This window comes from Lycorma delicatula, chromosome 6 (assembly GCF_047948215.1).
Source record: "Lycorma delicatula isolate Av1 chromosome 6, ASM4794821v1, whole genome shotgun sequence".
Classification (NCBI taxonomy): Eukaryota; Metazoa; Arthropoda; class Insecta; order Hemiptera; family Fulgoridae; genus Lycorma; species Lycorma delicatula.
Window position 1 is genome coordinate 143,846,990 of NC_134460.1, and position 26,320 is coordinate 143,873,309.

Genomic DNA, 26,320 nt, shown 5'->3' on the forward strand with positions numbered 1-26,320 from the left:
ATATTTGCAGACTGTTTTAATAACAATCACAAGTAAACAACAGTAAATTTTTCTTTGTGTCACTACCTTTCATTTGATATGTTAACATTTTTTTGAAAATCAAATTAAAATCTTTGAAGTTAACTAATAAACAGTTCTTTGAATACACAGTTGTATTATTATTTCCTAATAAATTAGAAACAATTTTATAATATAAAAAATGACCATTGTTTATTTAAAAAATGTTATATTTATTAATTATATTTTTGTTACATGGTATGCCACATAACAAAAACATAAGCAATTAATTAGTAAATATAATAATTTCATAAATCACTTTATTATAATCCTAGTATAAGTGTTATGCTACATATAATATTAAAACAAAACAATAAATTAGTAAAATATTTGTGACGACCCGATTGAACCAACTAAACATAGGCTTCTTGGAATGTGTTATTTGCCTATCTTTATACTTTATACTACATTCTCTAATTCTTTATGCTACACTCTTTTGCTTAGTCTGGAGTCTCATTTGACAAAGTAGTTCATTCATTTGCCAGTACAGTTCAGCAGGAACCACCTAGCAGCAAAAGAGTGAAACATTACAAATGACAGTCCAGTCGGGTTGGAGACAAAATTAAGAATTTTATTACAAGATATACTCTCTTCAAACCAATATTCAGATTCATTACATTCTGAAATAAATTTTTCCTTCAACTCATTGCAGTTTTCTTCTGCACTCAAAAGAAAATTAGCTACTTCATCTGCAGCAGATCGTCCTGTTGCAATATTACACAGTAAGTCATTGCCCATCTCAATACAATCAAAAGGTTTCATGTTAACAGATTAAACATCGCTGACGAGCACATAGTGAATTTGTAAAATGAGTAACACCAGGTTAAGTGTTACGAAGTGTTAAGAAGCAACAGCATTTACGGTTTGTTCTAAAGTAACATCGACAGGAATTTTCAAAAAGTTTTTCTGTTCTTTTTACAACGAAAAACCCTTTTTTAAAATCTTCAGCTAACAATGGATATGTTTCATTTACTAATAATAAGTTATGATACTTCTGCTGGGTAAAATTAACAAAAATAAAAGGACACACAGCTCATATTTGCCAAAAGAAATTGGACTTTAATTAGAAAAAAAAACAACTTAATCTTTTCTATAAAATCATAACCTTAAAAAATTAAATGAAATTATGAAATAAACATTAACTTAATTCTATACAGAAATTATACAAGGAAAATCAGCATATCAGTTATAATAATACATGACAAATATATAAAAATACATATTTCAAATAATCAATTTGAAAATCTACAATTGAACATTAGCCTGAAAAACAAAAGAACATAAATCACCTTTTTTACAATCATATATTTAAAACAATTAAATGAAATCACGAGATAAACTTAACTTAAGTCTATACAGAATTTATGCAAATAATATCGACTGAAACAACATATCAATTATAATAATAAGTGACAAATACATAAATATACATGTTTCAAGCAATCATCTTGAAAATATTGCATTAAAATACGTGGCTAAAAACAGTTTAAATAACTAAATACATTATTATTCAAACTACAGAAGTCCACAATTACGACTTCACTTCAGGAGTTATAATTTTTAGATTAATAAGAAGAGTAATGAGAATTCAGTTCATGAATAAATAAGAATTAATCTCTGCACTTAAAGTCAAATTAAATGATAGAGTCAGTATTTAAAAACATTTCAAGTAAAAAGTAAATTTACCATCAGCAACTGACTTTTAAACAAAGACATTTAATGAATAACCATAATTAATAACATATGAAAAATGTCACACATGAACAAAAGGAGTCAATAACAATATAATCAAAAATGTAATAAATAATCATATAACTAGAGGTCATTTAAAAGAAAACTTTCTTGAAAATATTTAAGTTTCCTAGTTACTCTAATGTTAATAACTTCCTTTTTCCTAATTTGTGAAAAATAATATAATACTTAATAGAGCAAAACAATATTTAACAATGACCAAAAATAATAACAGCAATAATCTAACACATTAGAATCATGTAAAATAAAGGATAAATAAACTGTCTCAATAAAACTGTTATTTTCCAAACGAAAACCAGAGATTGTGTAGTTACAAGAATCAATGAAGTAAAATAGAAAAACATTTCTGGAAGTCACTAGAATGCATATAAGATATTAACCAACACAACGTTCATGTCCATGAATGTTTGTGTCACACATATATTTTATAAATTCTGAAATGGTATTTAATTACAAGTCGATTTGATAATAACGATAGTTGGCATTAATAGCACATAAAATATGTTACACATGAAAAATAATAACATAACCTTTATCTAGGCCACCTTGCATGAATATACTTGAATGAAGAAATGGTTGTATAAGTCAATCTTGGATTTCAAATTCATAATGTACAATTAGCAGTGTATTTCACTAATTTTACTAATAACATAACTGTTTAATATAATAAATAACGAATAATTTGAACTTGCCTTAATCACACATGAATATTTGTAAAAAATGAATTCGTGAAATTAAAGTACACAAAATACATACAGTTTATTCTTGGCGTAGTCTACAATGGCGAATCAAAAATAACAGAGGTAACAATATGTGATTAGAAGTGGAATAATACGAAGCAACTCAAATTCGTAGTAATGAGTTTGGAGAGAATTCGACGGCGATAAAATGGCTGGTTTGTAGCAACTGAACCACTTACAATACTAGAGGATATCTACTGAACTTGAAAAGTAACTTATCAGAGAAACGAGGAAAAACGAAACATAGAAATCTGCAAAATTCACAAAATACTGACGAGTAGAGCAAGAGAGAATGACCACAATGTTTATGAGAGTATGAAGACGACAAAAGTATTTAACACATTATACGAGAGAGAGGAATCGCAGGCAACTGCACATGGTGAAAGTCTGATCTACTCTGCTGAAACAATGGCGTGATGAGAAGAGGGGAAAAAAGGCTAGGCAGTGGACAGGAGAGAGGGTGTATAAAAAACAAGAGGTGTGTGGATGTATTAATATGGGAATGAAAGAAAAAGGTGTGTGTGAAGGCAGCAATAAATAATGCGAGATATGAATATACTGACACTATAGATGACAGTAACAGACAGTCTGGTGGTCGCCAGGAGTGTCGAAAACAAAAACAAAAACTAATCAAAAGTTAATCAAATAGTATTGTCAATTCAAAAAAATTTTACTTTTTTAATACAATTTCAACATATTAATTTTTAAAATCTCATTGAAAGAAAAGTGGTTTTCAAACAAAATTTTCTTATTTACAAAATATAATTGCTATTAGATGAAAACATCTCAAATACAATTTTACAGTTGTAAAATATTATTTTTAAATTTCAATAAAATTTTATTTTTACATTAAAAATAGGCGTAATGTTGCTTACATTGTAATCTGTATTATATGATACTCATATATTTATTTATTTTTCACACATCTGTTTTCAACTATCATCTTCCATTTTGGTGTCTGCTTTTCAGAAAGTGGACTTAAACAAAAAAGGTGTATCACCACTAGTAGACATATCCTAATGATTTTCATTAAGAAATTTCCAAGATATCACTAAGGTCATTAGAAAACTGCACAGTGTTCCATTCACATTCAATCAAAATTTTTAAAGGGAAACTACCGATTTTTTTCTGCCTGCTTGCATATGAGCTTATACACTTACATTCTTTGCACATATGAGTTGGCGGATAGACCTTTTGGTTTAAATTTTCCGAACATTGAGGCTTTCCATCAGTTACTTATCTTCCGCTCAGCTTTCTGCCATTACTCATGGAGTGTAATAACAATATCCTCTATACATATTTAGATTTTCAACTTTACCCCGAGTGATTTACCAACCTTGAAACTTTTCCAACTTTCACCAGCTACAAAAGTTTCCACCATGAGTTATTTACAATCAATGCAAGTATTACTACTATTTTTGATCATTTTTATCTGTAGACTTAGTAAAAAAAAACTGCCTTCTCTTTGACTGTAACTTTAGCTCAAAATTCAAAATCAACGAATTTATTGGATATAAGTACTTAAAGAAAAATAAATAAATATACAGAATGCGACACAAATCTCAAAATATAATTACTAATACTTTGTAATAAAAAAAAGTGATTCATTGCATGTGTTAGTTTTTGACCCATCATTGTCAGCAGAGCATTGTTGCTGTTTATGGTAATTTTTAACAATTTTTAACTTCAAAAAACAATCCAAAACCAGGATGAATAGTCATCCATTAAAATATAAAATACATGTACATTTTATTGAGATGGAATCTAATCTAAGTACATATTAACCCTTTGAGGACCAGACCTTTTTAAAAAATCACATGCTTATATTATTGTTACTAAAAAAATCTGTGCAGTACCTTAGGTGTCCACTTGTAAGCTTATGCTAAAAAATTTATATAATTTTTTATTAAAAATATTTTTTAGTTTTTTAAAATGGTTTTTTAAAAATCAACTAGAAATGTTATGGTCATATTTTATTCGAAAATTTTTCTAAAGATTAAAGAACTCAAAAAAAGTTTCAAGTGATTTAACTCTAAACCAAGAAACAATTTTAATATGGGAATCATGATTTTTAGAATTGTTGTCCTGTTTTGGTTAAACTAAAAATTTCATCATCTTTTAGCAAGAAATTGATAAATTTTAGTCAAATTTGTAAAATGTTTAAATTAAAAGTTTTTTAAAACTGTCAGTACCCAAAGCACTATCAGGATGAACATTCCTAAGTTCCTGAACAATTTCAGTTTGTGTTCATAATACATTGTATATTTTGCATATTATGGCAACTCACTAATAAATATTGCCAGAAAAAAGAAAACAAAAACACTATGATGAAATAAGTATATTATGATACAAACATCAGAAACAAAACAATTATAAACGCACAATGTTCTCGGGCTTATCGACATACTATGCAACATACCAATAAATAAAGTATTGTAAAATAAATAAAATAAAGCATTCCTTTTCAATCCGAAACTAACTATGACTTTACAGCAAACTCAGAACAATAATATACGAACGACATTTACATTACGCAATGAACACAGTTAAATGGTCTCTAAAAATAAAAAAAAATAGTCGTTAAGTTCAAAATAATAATTATTTTTGTTTACTATCTGAATATTAATTGCAACGTCACGTGTAACTTTAACAATAACAAACATAACCTTTATCTTAAGCAGACTGCCATGACTTCCAAACATGTATCAGTACAAATGTCATTTTGACACTGACAAGATTTCCCAAATCGTCTTTCTCATAGTATGAGTGATGAAAAATCACCAGTTTGTCTTTTGAGCATAAAACTGAAACTGATGAAAAATCGACAAGTGGTCTTCAAAGGGTTAAGCTGATTACCCGATGTTCTGTAACCAGAAAACATTTTCACAGCAACATTAAGTTCCATCTGTGACACGTATCAAATATAGAAATCGGAAATGCTGTTGTCCTATATCAGCAAGTAATATTAACTACCATTTTTCTTTTTTTTTTACTGTAATAATTAGTTATTATGTACAAATATACATTACCTCTGAAGCTTTACTATATCTGCGAAGAAAATGAATTGAAAGTGGTTGTCCATAACAAAAATTAAGGGTCTTGTGCATTAATTGTTCCATATCCATTATTTCTTTTTTTGTATATGCACGATCAGTAATATAAACAAAGTTTTCAACCTCAGGAGCAAACAGTTCCTCATACTTAGAAGCAATCCACATCGCTGTCACACCAACCAATTGTAATTTTTTCCTACTAATGGTGCGGTATTTCTAAAAAATTAAATAATGTTCATATTAATTTAACGTATAAAAAAATGCTGCCTATTAAAATTGAATATTTGTTTTATATTACACAAACTTTAATAAGAAAGAAAAGATGAAATTATAGCATAAAAACCAGCATGTCAATCACATCAATTGGCCAGCCTCCAAAAGTGTACACTTAAACAGGTATAAACATAATTATGTGATGTTACTTTAGTTTTATTAAAACAAACAGTAGCACTTAGGGGTTTTTTTGCATAAATTAATCCTTCATTTTTTGGTTTGTCTATATTTATTAACCTTCTGATACAATGTAATAAATTTCCAAAAATTAGGTTAAAAAAAAATTCATTTGAACTACAAGAATGTTATGTACATATGTGTATATAAATATAAGTAATTAATATTACTTATATTATATATATATATATATATATATATATATATATATATATATTAATTTACATGCAGCAGAAAATTTCTTATCAAAAGCTAATAGAGTAGTACACTAGGATATCAGAAACCATGATTGACTACTTACCACTTGTTTAAACCCTTTCAAGAATAGAAAAAACTCAGAATTAGATTGTCAAAAAAGCAAGCTAATTTTAGTTACATCTAATCTGGCAAAAACTGTTCACTCCATTATAATGAATTATCAACTTTCTACCATAAAAATACAGCTCCATCTAATACATATCCTCTGGCTTTTTTTTCCGAGGTACATTTTGACATGCTTGCTGAAATTATTTATTTATTTTTTTTACCAGTATCTTAACATAAATCAGATAAAAGTGTACAGAGTCATTCACAGTGATTTTCTACTATTTAAATCTCATACAATATTTTTAATGAATCTCTCTCTATTTATTCTCTATATTCGTTCTAACATTTTCCATAATAACTGTCATGACAAAATTTGTTTGTTTTTTTTTAAATTACTACGAGCAGCTTTATAATGGAAAAATTCAAGAACACAAAATTCTAACTAAGTGCAAAACACTTTATTTTAACTTGCATCAAATAACTTAAATGTAAGGACATATAATAGCTAGACAACTATGATTTTATTCAGAATATTACGGAAATGCATTTCAAACAAATACAGACTTGCAATCACACACAAAATTAATATTACAAATGGTTACCCTTCCTCCTATGCATACATCCTTAAAATTCTTAAAACTGAGTAACTCAAATATTACTGTGATATACAACAAATAATTACCTGAAGGAATCTATCAAAGATGCCAGTAGCAAGATGTAATGTTTCAAGAAGAAGATTGTACTGCAGTTGTACATCCACTAACCAGTCAACAACCAATTCTCTCATTTTTGAAGTGACTTCTTGACCTGTTAAAAAGCCTTCCTCAACGCTAAACTTAACCTGAATAAAAGATTTGCATTATTTTCATATGATAGGGAACAAAAGAAAAAAATTAATTTAGAAAAAAGCTCAATCTATATGGATCATACTAAGATATCAATAAAACAACATATATTTGGGTACATAAAAATAAATGTGGTGGTATAAGTGGAAGAATCATTTTATTGATGTTTAATATAAAATGATTTTCTGTTCAAAAGAAAAGTTCTATGGATGCTGATAACAGAGCGTATTACACACTATGTCATAAAAGGAAAAACGCTGACAATCAAAACAGCTTAAGAAAAAATATATAGTATTGTTTTACAGAAACAATGACAGAGCTGTTAATATCCAATGAAATCAAATATGCCCCAACAAAATATGAGGGCGGTCCAGAAAGTAACTTATGTTTGTGACTAGCGTGGAGATGGGTAGAGATAGAGTTGCCATCTGGGAGTCAAAATTTTTTTACACTCAGTACTCATCAAGCTGCCATAGTGTGTGGACTGTGATTTTTTTACTTTGTTCGTTGTGAATTATTGAATTGTGTACTTCAATAGAAAATCCCACGAGTTGTGAGGTGCTTTCAGTGATTAGGTTTTTACTGGCAAAAAACCTCAAATCCATTGGCAACTTTGTGAAGTATACATATGGAATAATGAATGAAGGTAGAGTGAGGCAGTGGTGCATTGAGTTTAAAAAAGCTGCACCAATGTTCATGATGAGAACCACAGTGGTCAGCTGAGCCTTGTGACTGATGATGAAAATCAACAATAAAATTCATGAAAATTGCCGCTTTACAATTATGGAACTCTCGCTTCATTTCACCCAAATTTCATGAAGTTTACTGCATTAAATTGTATCATGGAAGCTTAGTTATCACAAGTTTTGTGCAAAATGGGTGCCAAAAATCTTGACAAAAGACCACAAAAATCAGCATCTTGCTCAATTGCTGAATTTCCTCAAAGCCTGTGACAAGGATGGTAATGCACTACTCGATCGTGTCATTAACAGGAGATGAGACATAGGTAATGCATGTCAATTGTGAGACAAAAAGACAGTCCATAGAATGTAGGCACGCAAGTTCTCTCAGAAAACCAGTAAAATGTTTGCAAATGTTGTCAGCGATTTTCCAGCGATGAAGACCTGGTTAGCAACACAGCATTTTGACAGTGACACAGAACTGTATGCCGGTGTAAACCAGTGGTTGAAATCGAAGGCGGCAGATTTCTACAGAGAAGGAACTGAAAAGCTTGTGCATCATTATTATAAGTGCCTCAATTTAAATGGCAACTACATAGAAAAATAGTTTAAGATTGTCCCTTTCAAATGTATATAAAATTTTTCTTTTATATGGTTGGTTTTTGTTTCAAAACGTAAGTTACTTTCTGGACAGTCCTTGTATATGAAATGGGACAAAGTTGTTAGTTTACCCCCATATACATACAGTGGTGAGAAGTTCCTTTACACTAGTTATGAAATTATTAGGATAAGTGCACCTTATCTTCTACAGATCTAAAATATTGTGTGGGTTCCATATAACTTTCAAGTCCTTCCGCATATGGTCTTGCATTGTCGATCTCGAACTGCTTAACTCAGCAGAATGCTTGTACATTGATTTCACCAGTGGTCATTTAATCGATGCCTCTCAGTTGGAGTGCTTGGCCTCCCATTGCATGGGATATCAACAATACTTCCCATGTAAGTAACATTTGCCATGATGGTGACAATTTCCCAGTACAAACAAGTTATTTATAATAGTCTCCAATGTTTTACCAGTGTGTGGATGTTCACAAACGCTCTTCTAGTGAATGCACTCATGTCACCATCATTTCACACTCAACTACAGCTCATGAACTGAGGTCATCCCACCACGAATGAACACACCAAATGATCCCCACATACTTATCCTCCCCACCTTTTCCAGCAGCAATGAGCAACATCAGCAGTGAAAATTGGCAGTAGTAGCCAGATTAAGCTGAATTTATTAGAGTATAAAGGGAATTCCCATCCACCCTGAAGTATAATCTGGTAAGAAACGATACAGGCACAAGTGAAGAATGACATGACACTCAGCAACACATTTAAATTAGTTTATACTAGTAGTATTTCTGTATTTTACTTTGTAATTTTCTACTTGGCAACAAAAGCAGATTAAACAAATATAGCAATAGTTTGAATGTATTACAACAAATTAATGACAAGAAGGATGTTGCCAGATTATCACTATGCTTACTATCCATATTCATTTTAATCTAAGAGATATAATTGGTAATAATGTTTCAGTGATTAAGAAGTGTCCTCCATTAGTAATAAAGGAATATATTTTCCCCCTCAGTCATTAAACAAAAATTTGTAAAATTCAATTAACTTTTTTTAAATGTAATATTCACAAATTTAAATTAATAATGAAGATACAGAGCATTTACCCGTATTTCTATGTTGTATAGATCAGAATTTAAAATGGTTTTTATAAACTGAATAACAACTCATAAATAAATGACTAAAGGCTTAGATTTAAAATTTAAGAATAAAGTTTTAGCTATCTAGTTTAAAAATTTGAGCAGGATTGGTGTAGTTTTTTTAATGGTAAGTGATTGAACTCAAGCCTTGCACAGAAGGCTCAAAAATGTTCTTTTCTGTTCTCACAACAAATACATACCTAAAAAAATTAGTAAAAAATGAAAGGTCGGCATCACCAAACACAGAACAGAGCTTTATATTTTTTCATGTAACCTTTTTTTAAATTAGATGGAAAATTTGTTTTTTACAAGGCTTCAAAATTGAGTGAATATAAATTTTGCACCAACAGTTGATGTAACTTATTATAGCTATGGGACAGAAGTAGTCCGTTAATTAAAAATTAAATATTAATAGTCTGTATAGCTCTGTGTTCTGCAACAAGTCTTGTAATAGAGTGTTTTAAATATAAAATGACTAATGATTGAAAAATAAATTATTTTATAATAGATGTAAATAAATCTGGTGTTGATATACACCTCAACTTCCCTCATTTAAGCATATATTTCACCAGCATACTTTTCAAGAACAGAATTATTAGCAGATTCTTTTTAATTAAAATCAATATAAACAAACAACTAACAATTAAAACAGTTTCATTTATTTCAATTTAAGTATCTATTTAAAAAAAATAATAACCAGGTAAATTTTATATTTTTTCAGCATTGAAAAATCACAACTTCAAAAGTTAATTTATAATGAACTCAAGAATTCATTGAAGTTCTGTGAATTACTAAGAGTAAAATATATTTCATTTTGGACTCTTAGATTTATTTATTATAGTTTGCATAATTCTGTGTACTGCAACAAGTCTTGTAACAACATAGAGGGTTTTAAATATAAAATGACTAATGGCTGAAAAAAAATTTTATTTTATACTGGATGTAAATAAATGTTGATATACACCTCAATTTCCCTCATATAAGCATATATTTCACCAGCATACTCTCCAAGAAGAAGAGGATTATTAGCAGATTCTTTATCAATATCTCTGATATCAGAATTTTCAGGTAATACAGGAACTTTGACACGTACAGATGCAAATGTTGACGGCTTAGATATTAATGAGCTGCTTGAACTTGCAGCTGTTTTTAATAAAGTTGGCCTTGGCTGTGGTTTAACTGAAAACCAAGAGGATGATACAATAGAAGAAGATGCTGCTGCACCAGCCGCTGATGGCAAAGGTTTTGCAACAGCTCTCAGTGGTTTAGCTAATGTAGAAGTTTTGCATATTAGCGACTGACTAGACTGATTTTGCCCAACCCTGGTAGAAGTTGTGGTCTTAATGTCAACCGGCTTCCATCTGCAAATAAATAAATATAAATATAACTATCAAATGCTATATTCAATCTTATCAAGAGTTTATTACCACTTAATTACCCTACTGTACAAAAATTCTAAAAAATGTTATTCCCATTTTTATTTATTTTTTTTTTTTTCACGCCACTAATTTAGAGTAGATTTTATCACCATCAGCACTACCTCCTCTCCTCTTAACTCCTTATCTATATTGCACCAAATGGCTTTATGATAATCATTTTAAACCAATATAATAAAGATTCAATTGGTTCAAAGCTGATGAAATATGCAAATTTAAAAACTACAAATTTTATGCAACAACTATATTAATTTGAAAAATTAATGATCAGAGATTTGATGAAGAAGGAAACCTCATAACATAAATTAACATGAACAAGGATGAGATTCTATAGGCTTGTGAAAAGAATTATGGAAAGGATACTTTCCATCATGAGTTGAAAGAAAGTGAAAAATACTTAACAATTAATGATGATTTTTTAAGCAAAACAAAAGCTGAGTGTGCTAAATAATTTGGCAGGTGACTTTCCCATGTTACTGTCACAATCAAAAAAAACAATCATAGAAAAAAATTTGATTATCATAAGAAACATCAATTATATTTTCTGTGTAGAATGTATAAAACAACATTTGCATGTTGTTTTCAGTTTTACTTTTATGGCATGAAGGTAGAATAAAAGGTTTTTCAGGTGATTTTCATAAAAATGACAAATTGCAATTAAAAGTTGATATTCAATTTGTTGTTCAACTAATCACTTTGCCAAATTTGATTAAACAATTTTTAACATGACCTTTTTTTTTGTTGCAAAAAGCCTTATTATGGGAAGAGATAGGTATTTAAAATAAAGTTGGTAACATTGGCTTATCAATGAAACACTAATCAGACTACAATAATTTGAAATTTAAATAGTGATAGTATGAAGGAAGTAGATTTAAAACAATTTTAGCATTGCAAGGGTGCATGCGGTATCAGCAGTTCCCTCATTCAAGTACACAATTTCAACTGAAACACACACAGTGCTGCAAGTAGTGAAACAAACTTACTTTCTTTTTTATTGCATAACCTTTAATAATCCATGAAAATACTTTATTTAGTACATCAAAATTCTAAAAATATAAAATTTAGAGATACAGTTTACTTATTAGTCTGTAAACAAGTTAATAAATAACAAGCTGCGGCTACAGAATGCTCTGCAACAAGACTGTATTTAAAGCTGAGAACCAGCTTTATATAAGCACCTTTTTTTTTCTTTTTTCCAAAATAGTTGATGGCACATTGCCAACATTTTATTTTGATTTCAAACTGTTGAGGTTGTGGATATTACAGCAACGGACTTAAATATCAAATTTATTTGTTATCTGTCAATGCCTGGAATAAGCTTTTGCAATAAATGTAATTGGAGTTTTAAAATTAGTTAATTGACTTTATACCTACGCCAATGATAAATGTACTCTATAAATAAACTATATGAGTGATAATTGCTATTTGGCAGATGCTTAGTTGAAAATATTAGAACTCAGATTTTTATTGTCTTGTATATTTTTAAAAATAACACTGGGGAACAAAAAAGAATTTTTTTTGTTCAAGAAGAAAAATATGTAATTCTGACATTTTTTCTCCTGAATTCAAATACAATATTGGTTTTCCCCATCACACAAGGTTTCCAAGAGTGGATTCTTAACTACACAATATGCAAACATTTGACTCACCTATAAAGTAAGAAATGACAATTTTCTGCTATATTTCACCTGTGGAGCATCCCTCTTTATGGTCAACAATAATCAGCCAGCATATTAGGATTCCATTTGCCTTGATATCTCTTTCCCATAGCTTAAATATCTTGATGAAATTGTCCCCCATGCTCGTCGCTCACAGGGCTAAGATTTTCTGGGAAGAAGTCTAGGTGTGAGTGCAGGAAGTGTACTTTAAGGACATATTACAACCCAAAGTTTTATAAGACATTATAAGATCGTTGACAATATTATTGTAATTTTCCGCCTTTCGATTTCCCAAAAAACTCTGAGTAACATTTTTGAATGCTTGCCAAGCTGCTTTCTCCAGTGGATTCAATAGTTCTTCTAACTTTTCATCCTCCCTCTATGAATCATGAGACCTTGCCGTTGATGAGGGGGCTTGAGTGCTCAATGATATAGATTAGCTGGACCCAAGATGCAACCATATTGGAGAGGTATCTGTTGAAAGCCAGACTAAGGAATGATTCCTGAAAGAGGGCAGCAGCTCTTTCAGTAGTTGTTAAGGGCATAGGTCAAGACGACTTAACATATCAACATCACTCAATCCTCTGAGTACTGTGCAGCTGAAAGTAATGGAGAACAGCAGCTGCTTTTTTCCAAGAAAATGTAACTCTCTGCATTTTCATATAAAAATGATGGAGACTCCTTCCTTGATAAAATATTCCGGAGGTAAACTAATCCCCCTGATCCAGATGGGGACTACTCAGGAAAAAAATCCACCAGAAAATTAAAAGATAACATTCTACAAGTCAGAGCGTGGAATGTTAGAAGTCTAAAAAAGTTTGGTAGATTAGAAAATTTAAAAAGGGAAATGGATAGATTAAATGTAGATGTAGTAGGAATTAGCGAGGTTAGGTGGAAAAAGAGGAACCCACCAGGTTGGTCTAGTGGTTAATGCATCTTCCCAAATCAGCTGATTTGGAAGTCGAGTATTACAGCGTTCAAGTCCTAGTAAAGCCAGTTATCTTTACATGGATTTGAATACTAGATCGTGGATACCGGTGTTCTTTGGTGGTTGGGTTTCAATTAACCACACATCTCAGGAATGGTCAAACTGAGAATGTACAAGACTACACTTCATTTACACTCATTCATATCATCCTCATTCATCCTCTGAAGAATTATCTAAACTGTAGTTACCGGAGGCTAAACAGGAAAAAGAGAGGTGGAAAGAAGAAAACGACTTTTGGATTTCAGATGATATATTGTAGCTGATGGATGAATGTAGAAAATATAAGAATGCTAGTGATGGAGATAAAAGGAACTATTGACAATTAAGAAATAATAAACAGGAAGTGCAAATTAGTGAAAGAAAAGTGGATTAAAGAAAAGTGTTCAGATGTGAAAAGAGAAATTAACATTGGTAAAACAGACAGATCACAGGAAAGTTAAGGAAAATTTTGGGGTACATAAATTAAAATCTAATGTGTTAAATAAAGATGGTACACCGATATATAATACAAAAGGCAAAGTCGATAGGCAAGTGGAATATACTGAAGAGTTATACGGAGAAAATGAATTAGAAAATGGTGTTGTAGAGGGAGAAGAGGAAGTCAAAGAGGATGACAGGGGAAAAACAATACTGAGATCTGAATTTAAGAGAGCATTAAAAGATTTGAATGGCAGAAAGGCTCCTTCCGAATAGACGGAATACCTGTAGAATTACTGCGCAATGCAGGTGAGGAAGCGATTGATACATTATACAAACTGGTGTGTAATATTTATGAAAAAGGGGAAGTTCTGTCAGACTTTCAAAATGAGTGTTATAGTCATGATACATAAGAAAGCAGGAGCAGATAAATGTGAAAAATACAGAACAATTAGCTTAACTAGTCGTGCATCAAAAATCGTAACTAGAATTCTGTACAGAAGAATTAAGAAGAGTGTGGAAGAAGTGTTAGCAGAAGACCAATTTGGTTTCAGAAAAGTATAGGGACAAGGGAAGCAATTTTAGGCCTCAGATTAATAGTAAAAGGGAAATTAAATAAAAACAAACCAACATACTTGGCATTTATAAACCTAGAAAAGGCATTCAATAACGTAGACTGGAACAAAATATTCAACATTTAAAAAAAATTAGGGTTCAAATACAGAGATAAAAGAACGATTGCTAACATTTACAGCAACCAAATAGCAACAGTAATAATTGAAGAACATAAGAAAGAAGCCGTAATAAGAAAGGGAGTCTGACAAGGATGTTCCCTATCCCTGATACTTTTTAATTTTAACTAGTAATTAATGATGTTAAAGAACAATTTAGATCCGGAGTAACAGTACAAGTTGAAAAGATAAAGATGCTACGATTTGCTGATGATATAGTAATTCTAGCCGAGAGTAAAAAGGATTTATAAGGAATAATGAATGGCATGGATGAAGTCCTGCGTAAGAATTACCACATGAAAATAAACAAGAACAAAACAAAAGTAATGAAATGTAGTAGAAATAACAAAGACGGAGCACTGAATGTAAAAATAGGAAGAGAAGAGATTATGGAGGTAGAAGAATTTTGTTATTTGGGAAGTAGAATTACTAAAGATGGATGAAGCAGGAGCGATATAAAATGCTGAACAGCACAGGTGAAACGAGCCTTCAGTCAGAAATATAATTTGTTTACATCAAAAATTAATTTAAAGTCAGGAAAACATTTCTGAAAATATATGTTTGGAGTGCAGCTTTATATGGAAGTGAAAACTGGACGATCGGAGTACCTGAGAAGAAAAGATTAGAAGCTTTTGAAATATGGTCCTATAGGAGAATGTTAAATCAGATGGGTGGATAAAGTTACAAATGAAGAGGTGTTGCAGCAAAACGATAAAGATTATTATTATTATTTGGAAAAATATAGTTAAAAGAAGAGCCACATATTAAGGCACCCAGGAACTGTCGTTTAATATTGGAGGGACAGGTAGAAAGAACTGCACAAGTTAATGTAAAACAAGTTGTTAGGGATGTAGGATTGTAGGGGGGTATACCGAAATTAAATGACTAGCACTAGATAGGAAATCTTTGAGAGCTGCATCAAACCAGTCAATGACTGACAAAAAAAAAAATAAACTTTTCATCATGCATTAGCGATTGTACTTGCGGACCCACAAATATTCCTTCTTTAATTTTTGCATCATTAATCTTGTGAAACTTCTGTTTTCAGTACATGAAACCAGGAGTATTGTCCATGGCCTTGACAAAATTCTTCATTACTACTAGTCTGCTATGTAACGGAGGCAATACACATTTTTACAATTACACAATGGGTCATGTTTCACATTTTTCTGTTCAGGATGAGTGATTCACATTTAGGCCATTCTTTTCAAATGAAAGGTTTTTTCTGTCCCTAATATTACATTCACATAAAAAAACAACAGTACTACAGTACACACAAAAAACAGTGTAACCAAGCTGCAGACCAAGAATAAGTGCAATTACCTTCCAATCACCACAAATATTCCATTCATACACTGCATATTGAAGATTTTCCAAAAAAAATTTAACGTTTCCATACATTTCTTTCATACTAGTAATGTGAGCAACAGGTACTGATAGGAATTAATTGCCATTATGCAGAAGCACAGCTTTTAAACTAACTTTAGAGGAATCAATGAACAAGCACCATTCTGTTGGATTATGTTCATTACAGTCTCCATAAGAAAAATGATCAAATGTATAGTAACAATTGCAACATCTCACGCATTTATTATAATATTTTCCATAGTTAATACCAATTATGATTGGAGGATTTGGAAATTGATTAGTGCCAATAATAACTGGAGCACCAAACATAGCATTCCCACGAATAAATAAAATAAGATTCTGACTTCTACCACCATCAATCATCTTGTTAATTTCAAGATCAATTGTAGAATCAGGAATGAACAGTTTACCCGAGAAATGTAATTACAAAACACTAAACCATTTTCTTCAGAAAAATAGTCTTTATATTCAGAACGATTACATTACAATAAATACATATCTTTGTATTCTTTTGAAGATTCCATCCTTTTAGCCAGAAAGCAAGTATTTGAGACTGTTTTTTGTTAAGTAAATGAGGTTCAGGTGTACTGCTTTGTTCAATAGTTGTGTCACCAGAATTTGTTTCTTTTTCTTCCTTACTTCCATCAGACTGAGCTCTCTTCATCTAATGTCACATGTTCTGGAAGCTTTGGTATGGGCAATTCTTCGCAGTGTGCGACTGGTCTCATTGCAGATTGGAAGTTAGGGTACACCACTATAGTACGTTTTAATTTTGATGTAATCCCTCCTTTAATGTTTGTTAAGCATAAATAACAGTCAGAAAAGTGATCTTTGGGTTCCCTCCAAATCATAGGAATAGCAAATGGCAAGTGGCATGTGCCACTTTTCCATGGAGTGAGAACCCTAAAACACTATAAACAATAGATATGGGACACAGGCCCTTCGTTTTGTCCCAGACTTTATACCCAAAATAAAGTTCATAACACTTTTTTACTAATGGCATAAGGTTTTGCCTTGGGACTTGAGCGTCACTTCACCACATACATAACAAAAATTGTTAGGATGATGTAACAAACTATAGGCATTTTGTAACTAACGACTAATTAAAAGAAAAAAAGTTGTAAATACGTAATTCACAATAATTCAGACACGCAAAGCACTCACAATGACGTGTTTACTTGTTCACTACTATCTCACAACCGGCAACTGATTTTGGGATATTCGTTTTTTATCTAGTGACTGTAAACTTAATAAGTAGCTCCTTAATACCTATATAGATACAAGAGATAAATATATAAAAAAAAAATATGACTTAAAATCTAAAAAGCCATTTCTCTTTCATATCAGGTAATTAAAGAGTGTGTGAATGACCATTTTGTATATAGTATAATTTTTTAAACATATATATATATATATATATATATATATATATATATATATATATATACTAGCGGACCCGACAGATGTTGTCCTGACATGGCATTGTTGTGTAATAAATGCACAACACATAAATATAAGTAACTTATTTAAGTTAAAATTAGCAGGAATGTGGTCGAAATTTCATTAATATGACTATTATCAGTTTGTGATTGTTGTATTATTGTAACGGGTTTATTGATTAATTATGTAGTATGGTTAATATTTATTTTCACTAAATATTGAGATATCTGAAAAAAAATCGAAACATCGTAAAATTAATAATTAGTGCAATTAATAAATTCTGGTACTTACGTATTAACGCCACTGCAGCTACAGCTTTATTTAAAAACAAAGTAGTCAATCGGATTTCGGTGGAAAATGGGCCGATATAGAGTTTAACATAGAAAACAGTCTCTTTATTAATTTTAATAATGGTTATTTATATTTATTTATTTTATAAATATAATTTAACCAAACTTAATCTACGCTCGCTAACCTTGACTAATTAATAGGAGTGTTTAAATAATAAATAATTGCAATAATTACTGAATTTATTAAATAAATACTCAAAAAAATTACGGTATTAATTAGTCAAGGTCAGCGAGCGTAGGTTAAGTTTGGTTAAATTAAATTTATAAAATAAATAAATATAAATAACCATTTATTAAAATTAACAAAGAGACTGTTCATTTTCCACCGAAATCCGATTGACTACTTTGTTTTTCAAATAAAGCTGTAGCTGCGGTGACGTTAATACACAAGTGCCTAAATTTTCATCCACGTTACTTCTAATTTTCACTTTAAGATCATTTTAAAAAAGTACCTCCTGCGTTTTTTTTTCAATTTAATAATTTTGAAGTTTCATAACCATGTGATAGCTTAATTAATCAAATAAAAAAACAAAGCACTGTAAAAAAAGCAACGTTGTTAAAATTATAGAAGAAATTGTTATTTTTCTCATTCTTTATTTTAACATCTATTTTACCAAATTTTAGATAATTGTAAAAAAATTCTAAAAACAATTTAGAAAATTTTTTATAAAATTAATCAGCTACAAAAATTATAACTTCAATTTTTTAAATATACTTTAAACTATAATTATTATACGTAAATTATATTTTAATTTTATAAATGTTATAATTTATTTTACAAACTGACATTTTTATTTTCAAAGGGCCGTTCAATACTTCATAAGTTGCATAGAATCAAATGAGAACTGACAATTTAAATTTGTAGGTTAAGTTGATTGTTATTGAATGCAAGTGTATACATCATTAAAATTCATGAAAAATCATGTAAAATACTCGCGTCAATACTGCATCTTACAAATTTGCAATGTATATTTTTTAATTACACTTTAAAATGTTATTTAAATAAATAATATTATCAATAAGCGCATAATTCTAGCAGACTCGGCAATGCTTTGCTGTTGCTAGATTTGAGTATATATACAAATTAAATGAACACAATTGAAAGTTTCATAAAACCTTAAAAACAATGAACAATAGGAACTCACAAAATTTAACCTTTCACTTTATAAAAGTCAGAAGGTAAATAAATCGAAATGGCAAAACAACAGCATTACCTATCAGATTTAATTCACACCACTCTCTAATCACAGTATTTGGTAGAAAATAATTTTTTAACAAAAAGGGTTGTGGCTGCAAAATCATTATAATTAATACTCAACATTAAGAAGCTTACAAAACATTACAGATATGCAAGTTACTGATATGCGAAAAGGCAACAAAATAAAAAAATTTCCTAGAATCCGGTTCTGACTGATATGCCAAAAATTAAAAAAATTCTAAAACGCGATCGCAGCGCTGCCTACCAGATTTTTATTGTGAACCTTAGCCAACACATGATCAACAACAACACATAAATAAATTAATTAATTAAATCTATAATAATTTAATTAATGTATATATATATATATATATAGATATATACATTTTTTTTAAATGAAATTTATTAACATTAAATAGAAACTCTTTGGGTGACAGTTAAAAGCTTTTAAACTATTTTTATTTTATAATCTTTTATTTATATTTGACTATTCTGAGGCATCTTAACCCTTAGTCCTCAACTGTCATGTGAGCCCTGCACTGCCACTGTCCAGTTTTACTTGAATGTCAAAGACACCTGCACACATATTTAAATTATAACTTGACTGCGGAGATAGCTCCGACTTTTACTGAAAGTCTTTTAATTCACAAATCTCATTGCATGTTAATACAGCGACAAAATTATTATATCATAGTAAGCTATCTGTGTATCCACTTCTTAACCTAAACATGTGTTCTGTTGTTCAAGTTATAACCTTAGTTTAGAACTATTAAATCTCTTGACTTCACACAAGAGAAACCATACTGTTGAAAAGTACTTCCAAAAAATCTTAAAAAAATAAAATTGAAAAAAGGGGAATTAAAAGCATGTGTAAATGAAGACATCAATAATATGATGGTAGTGTGGAAAGATAATAATAACATTACCACTTTTGAAAGGAAAATGAAAGGTGGTATTATAAAATCAGTAGTTATAAGTAAGTATAATGAATTTATGAGAGAACATGAGCTTGCCGATCAGTACAATGCTGCTTGTAGTTTTTATAAGCATTCTACAAAATGGAAGAAAAAAAATTGTTATTTAGGTTATTAGATATTGCAGTTTTAAACAGTCAAGTTTTATATAATAAACACAAAAAGAGATTAGAAAACACCCTATCAAACAAAAATGGTTTCGCCAAACAATTGTCAAGGAACTAGATGAAGATGTCCAGAATACTCAGGGTCAGAAAAGAGGGCGGCCATCATCAATAGATAAAGAAGAAAGACTAAATGGGAGGCCCTCGCTTAATATGTTTGAACATATCTTCAGTAAGTTTGAAAAGTAATTCTAAAGACTGTACTGTTTGTAGTAACAGAAAAGTTAAAGGAGGAAGAAAGAATAATTTTTTTCTGTAACAAGTGCACCCTTCATCCCAGGAAGTGTTTTACTATGATACCCTAAAAAAAATAAGGTTAAACTACTTAAAATACCAATTATATGCAAAAGTAAAAAAATTGTAAAAATTTGTATAAATAACATTGATGTATAGAAGATGATGTAATATCCCCACATATAATTTTTAACATTATGTTAAAAATTATTAACATATAATATGGGGATAGGTAGACGAGGTATGAAAAATTTGAGAACTAAGGGTTAATCATGCATAGATGTAACAAATACTAACAGCATATTAATAAATAGACATCATTGTGGATGGATTTGTTTGCTACCTCTATGTTGAATTTATGAATTTCTGAAGGCTAGATTTTAGTGTTTTAAGATAAACAGAAAATTAATACATTTTTTTTTATTTGTACTACTACCTAATGGTCTTGTTTCAATTTAACCATTTAATGAATATCAAAAACTCTTTAAACATAAAATCAGTAAATTACAAAGGACTGAATTTGGGAATGATGTTTGCTTTAAGAAAACACATTCTGAACACTATAATTTAAACTGTCAATCTTAAATGGGATAGAAATATATTGAATGTATTGAATATATAGAAAATAAATTACACCCTGTATACATATGAGGTTTGTCCCAAACGTAAGCGTACTGATTTTCCTACAGACAAACAAGTACTGTAGAACATCATTGATGTATAACAGCGCATAATACCTTGGATTGCATATGCATACTTGTTTTAACTAGATTGGTTGAGTCAGTCGTGCACTACTGCTGTTAGTGTATGGTCATGTCTTCTAACCTCATTATGTTTGCAATGGAGGAAAATATTGTACATTACCCTATCAAAGTTTGAGTGAAACTCAACAAGTCTGCCTCAGAAAAATTTGATTCTTTAACCAAGGCTTAAGGAGATGCCACTCTATCAAGAACTATGGTTTTTAAGTGTGGCACAAAACTTTCAAAGAGGGCTGAGAAAATGTTGAAGACAGCCCTCATTCTAGAAGACCAACCTCATCAACAAAACGATGAAAATGTGGAAAAGTGGTGTGAGCTGTGATGGCAAAAGACTGCCAATTGAGTGTCAGGATGATTGCAGAAAAAATGGGATTGAATAAAAATGCATTTATACAATTTTAACAGACCGTTTGCACATGCGAAAAATTTGTTCATAACTATCAAAATCTTGTATGTGGAGCAAAAAGTGAACCAGGTGGTAATTTGTCAGAATTTACAGGAAAGACTTGAAATGAGCCAAACTTTTTGGATGAAGTAATAACACAAGCAATGAATCATGGGTATTTGAATACGATCTAGAAGACTAAATGGCAAAGTCCGGAATAGCATACAAAAAGTTCTCATCTGAAGAAAGCACACACGAGCAGATCCAAGGTGAAAACCATGATTTTTTTACTTTTTTGATAGCTGTGGCAGTGTGCACAAAGAATTTGTACCTCCAGGACAGAGGTAATAGCACCTTTTACAAAGATGTCTAGGAAAGACTTTAAAATGGGTCCAGCAAGTCCAAATGGGCATTGCACATGATTGGGTGCTGTACCACGATAACATGCCAGCTCACCCTTTGCTTTCAATTTGAGAATCTCTGGCGAAGAAAAATATTCCCCTACTTCCACAGCCTCCCTACAACCCAGATCTAGCACGGCGCAAATTCTATCTCTTAAAATTGAAGTTGAATTATCATTTTGGGATAATGGAAAACATAAAAAAATTGTAACCAATGAGCTACACACACTTAAGGACTTCCAGTACTGCTATCAACAGTGAAAGAAACATTGGAACCGCTGTATAACTTCCCAAGGGTCATACTTTGAAAGAAATAACCTGTAACTTCAGGTTAAGTCCAACAGATAAGTAAATAAAAAATCAGTACATTCACTTTTGGGACAAACCTCATATTTAATTACTTATTACCATTTTTAGCACTTTATTTTCATTCAACTACCTATTAATACTGCAAGACTTTATAATTTAGATTACAAATTCCATTGAAACTTTAAGTTTTCTGTATTTCACATGTTAAAATGATAAATATAGAGGATAAAATAAGAGGACCATTGGGAAAGTTCACGGCCTTATAAAGAAACTACAAGTTTTTCAGAGATTTGTTTTTTTTTATTTTTCAATGCAGTCACCTTGCAATTTGATACATTTACACCTACAACTTTCTAAAACCCAGTACAATGCGATTTATTCAACTCTGCAAAATAAATGGTTGTCTCAGCTTTGATATCATCTGAAATGACTCTTTCATACAAGCAATTTCTTCAGGTTTGGGAAGAAGCAATTGCTTGGAGCCAAATCGAGCAAAAAAAATGTTGTACTGCCATATTGCAGTGCCTATTAGAACTGCAATATGTTACATGTGGAAGAAATTTGAAAAGTAGGTTGCAGAGGTTTTGCAGCAACAACCCAAAACTGGTGTGCAGGTACACTAATTATCATGATGAAAGAGCACTTTTCTTTTTGACCAGATGTGAACACTTAGCCTGAATAAACCCTTCAATCAGTCCAGTAGAGAGCATACTACTCACTGGTGCACAAATATCCCAATAAACCCATAGCCATCATTCTTCCTGCAGATAGTAGTCTCTATTTGGTACATTTTCACATAGTCCCGCTGACTATTTGACTGCTGTTTGGTCTCTGGCATGTAATGATGAATCCATGTTTACTGTTCTAAAACATTGAAGAAACTCCAGCTGAGTCATATTTAAATGAGGAAGTGTTCAACCAGATGTGTTTTGGGCAAATGTTTAACAAATGCAGCACCTGATAAGCATAAAGGTTTTTCATTCCCAAACATTGTGTAAAATGTAGTGGACACAATCTATTGAGATGTATGCAACGTCAGGAAGCTAGCATACCTTCAGTCAAGATGATTTAATAGGGCATTGTGGCTTTTTGTGATGACTTCATTGGTGGTAGGGTTTCTGGGTTTCAAGCTCAAGCATTCGTAAATTTGAATAGATTAAATTCAACAGCCCACTCATTACCATCAAAAACAAAGAGCACCTCAAATTTCCCAGCATGCCATCTTAAGAATCATATATTTGACAAATATCACAGTTGTCATTAAGTCATCCTTATACTTCTTTGTGTCAGGCTGAACCTCAAATTTGTGGCTAGGTTAAATATCAAAACAATCATAAATGTTTGGTTATAAAACAAAACATGTTCTGTCTTTACATGGGTTAAAAAAAAAAAGGAAAAACTTTGAATCTTTTAAAATTTTCAATGTACTAGTCTAACAATTTAGTAAACAGTACAACATTTAATATTTTAACTTGAACATCAAAAGACAAAAACATTAAGATTGCCAGTAACCAAATGGCTCAATAAAAATATTAATAAATCAACCTGGCAGCTAACATTTTAATACATCATCATACAACAGTTACGCAGAAAGTAAATTTTATTACACCATGTCTTACAAATCTTCCATTTAAGTACTTTCTTTCAATATTCAAACCACAGATTTCATTACATTGAAGTTTGTTTACTTATTTACTCACTTTAGATTTATTTATATTAATTGCCAACTATGAAATCATGTTTTCAATTCATTTAAAATTCTATGAATATGTTTGTATAACAAAGTTCACCGCAAAATTTATAGTGCATGATGGAAATGCAATGAGTGACAGCAGGACTGTATTCAACTCAAAACAGGTGGGACAGCTTTCTGATCCTTTCATGGGGGAAGGGTAGTTCATAGAGTTCATAGTGTGGGGGGGGGGTGCTATACAATAAGAAAAGAAAGAATAAAATATGTATTTTTAAAAAAAAAAAGAAGAAAACTAATTTTGTAAAAACAGTTTGCAAGAATTACATGCAAATCATCTAACTACAACTTCAAATAATTGCTCCTTGTTAGCGAAAACCCATTATCAGCGAATGCTAACATAGCTAATCTACTTAACCAGTTTCCAACAAAAGTGCTTCTTAGGCGGTTAATGTAGGCAATTTGTCTGCAGAAAATCTGACTTCTAAAGATGATATGATGGAATCCAAGTAAGGAATTATTATAGACTTTCTCCATAATTCAGATGGATTTCTCGTTGGATGACTGCTTATATGCTTCTGTCGACCAGCAATGCGAGTGGCAATTACATTAAAATTCAAATGCATATTTTTTTTTAATCCAAAATGTAGCCTAATTACTAATATTGCTTTTGCCAGTTACTCAGTTTTCGTATCTGCAAAATCAGCTCTTTTCTAAATTATCTAGAATTTTTCAATAAAGAAAGGAAAATATTACCTTATGACAAATTTATGATTATGATATGGAAATATCCATTTTGCAGTCCCCGAGTCTAAAAAAGTGGTTTTTAAAAAATGACTGTATATTTTATCAAATTTCTATTGATGATTCTATTGATTGATATACCACATAAAACACAACTTTGATAAAAATGTAGTTAGAACCTTCCTTGCCAAACCAATCCAGAGATGCCATGTCTACATCCACATCAATGTTTGGTCAAATTAAATTTATTTTTTTGCAGTGAATTTAAAACAAAAAGAAAATGCAAACAGCAGCTATGAGGATGAAGACAAGGAAGTACAATCACTCTGGATCAAACACTGTAACTGTAGGGCCTTCTACATTTTAAATCAATGTGCAATACAGTGAAAATGAAATTGAAGACGATGGTTCTAACTAGCATTAATTGCTAAGTATTCCTCTATAGTGAAAATTTCATTCCAAAAATAAAATAATTGATCTATGTGGCGCTACAGTCAAGAAACACAGTCACATATTCCTGATTATTAGAAAGAATTAAAAAAAGGTTGTTTTTACAGCATTTGGCTGACAAAACTGCAGGTGTTTCTGGAAAAGAACAGCTGTATATTGGATTAAATTTCTTATGAAAAGGCCAATGAAACTGAAAAATTTTTAAGCTTTGTAGAGCTTTAGGGATTTAATGCAGTGAATATTACTAAAGTCACTGAAGATTTTGTGACAGACTTAAACCTAAACCCTAATGTGTGTGAAGTTTGTGGGGTTAGGCTTTGATGGATGTTCCACATGTCTGGGAAAGATGGAGGTGTGCAGGCAATCTTGAGCAAAAGTACAAAAAAGCCTTCTACTTACATCACATGATTCTTTTCACAAGTTTACCTTGTCATGAATGACTTAAACCATTCAAAACTGTGTTGTTGAAACTGTCAAGAAGATAATCACATTTTTTCGCAAGTCCGTTTTACAAAAAAGGTTATTGCTAGCATTGCTAGATTGTGTGAGACTAGATCAGAGAAATACAAGACCATCTGCGTTTTTAAGGATCACTTCATTGTTATTGTTAATGAATTACAGACCTTGACTGAACAAACATTTATTCTGAATTTTTTAAATGTTAAATTTTATTAAACAATTTTTAAGAAATAAAATGTAAAAAGTTAAAATTAATATGTAAATGTAAACAAATGAATTTATTAAAATAAAAAATATCACTGAGGTAATGTAATTAATTACATTACCTCAATCCTCTAACAGCAGTACTATCTATATTATTTCAGTTACTTAACTTATATAAAAGGGAAAGTAGATTAATAGCATTTCAAACATTAGAATACACCAACCGATAATTTAAGTACCATGTAAAAACATATATAAAATTAGTTAAACTACTTGGCACTGAGAATTGATTGAGCTTTGTCTCTGTAAAAACAGA

General features: G+C 30.6%; 1 protein-coding gene across 1 annotated transcript in view; it reads right to left on the minus strand.

Moving 5' to 3' along the window:
- The window catches only part of CycB (Cyclin B), a 49,317-nt gene that overhangs the window by 12,597 nt on the left and 10,400 nt on the right, over positions 1 to 26,320 (minus strand). The window contains exons 3-5 of the mRNA XM_075368724.1: positions 10,608 to 11,004; positions 7,041 to 7,199; positions 5,579 to 5,818 (exon numbers count right to left, since the gene is read on the minus strand). Of these exons, the coding sequence (XP_075224839.1) occupies positions 5,579 to 5,818; positions 7,041 to 7,199; positions 10,608 to 11,004 (796 nt within the window). The remainder of the gene's footprint in view (positions 1 to 5,578; positions 5,819 to 7,040; positions 7,200 to 10,607; positions 11,005 to 26,320) is intronic.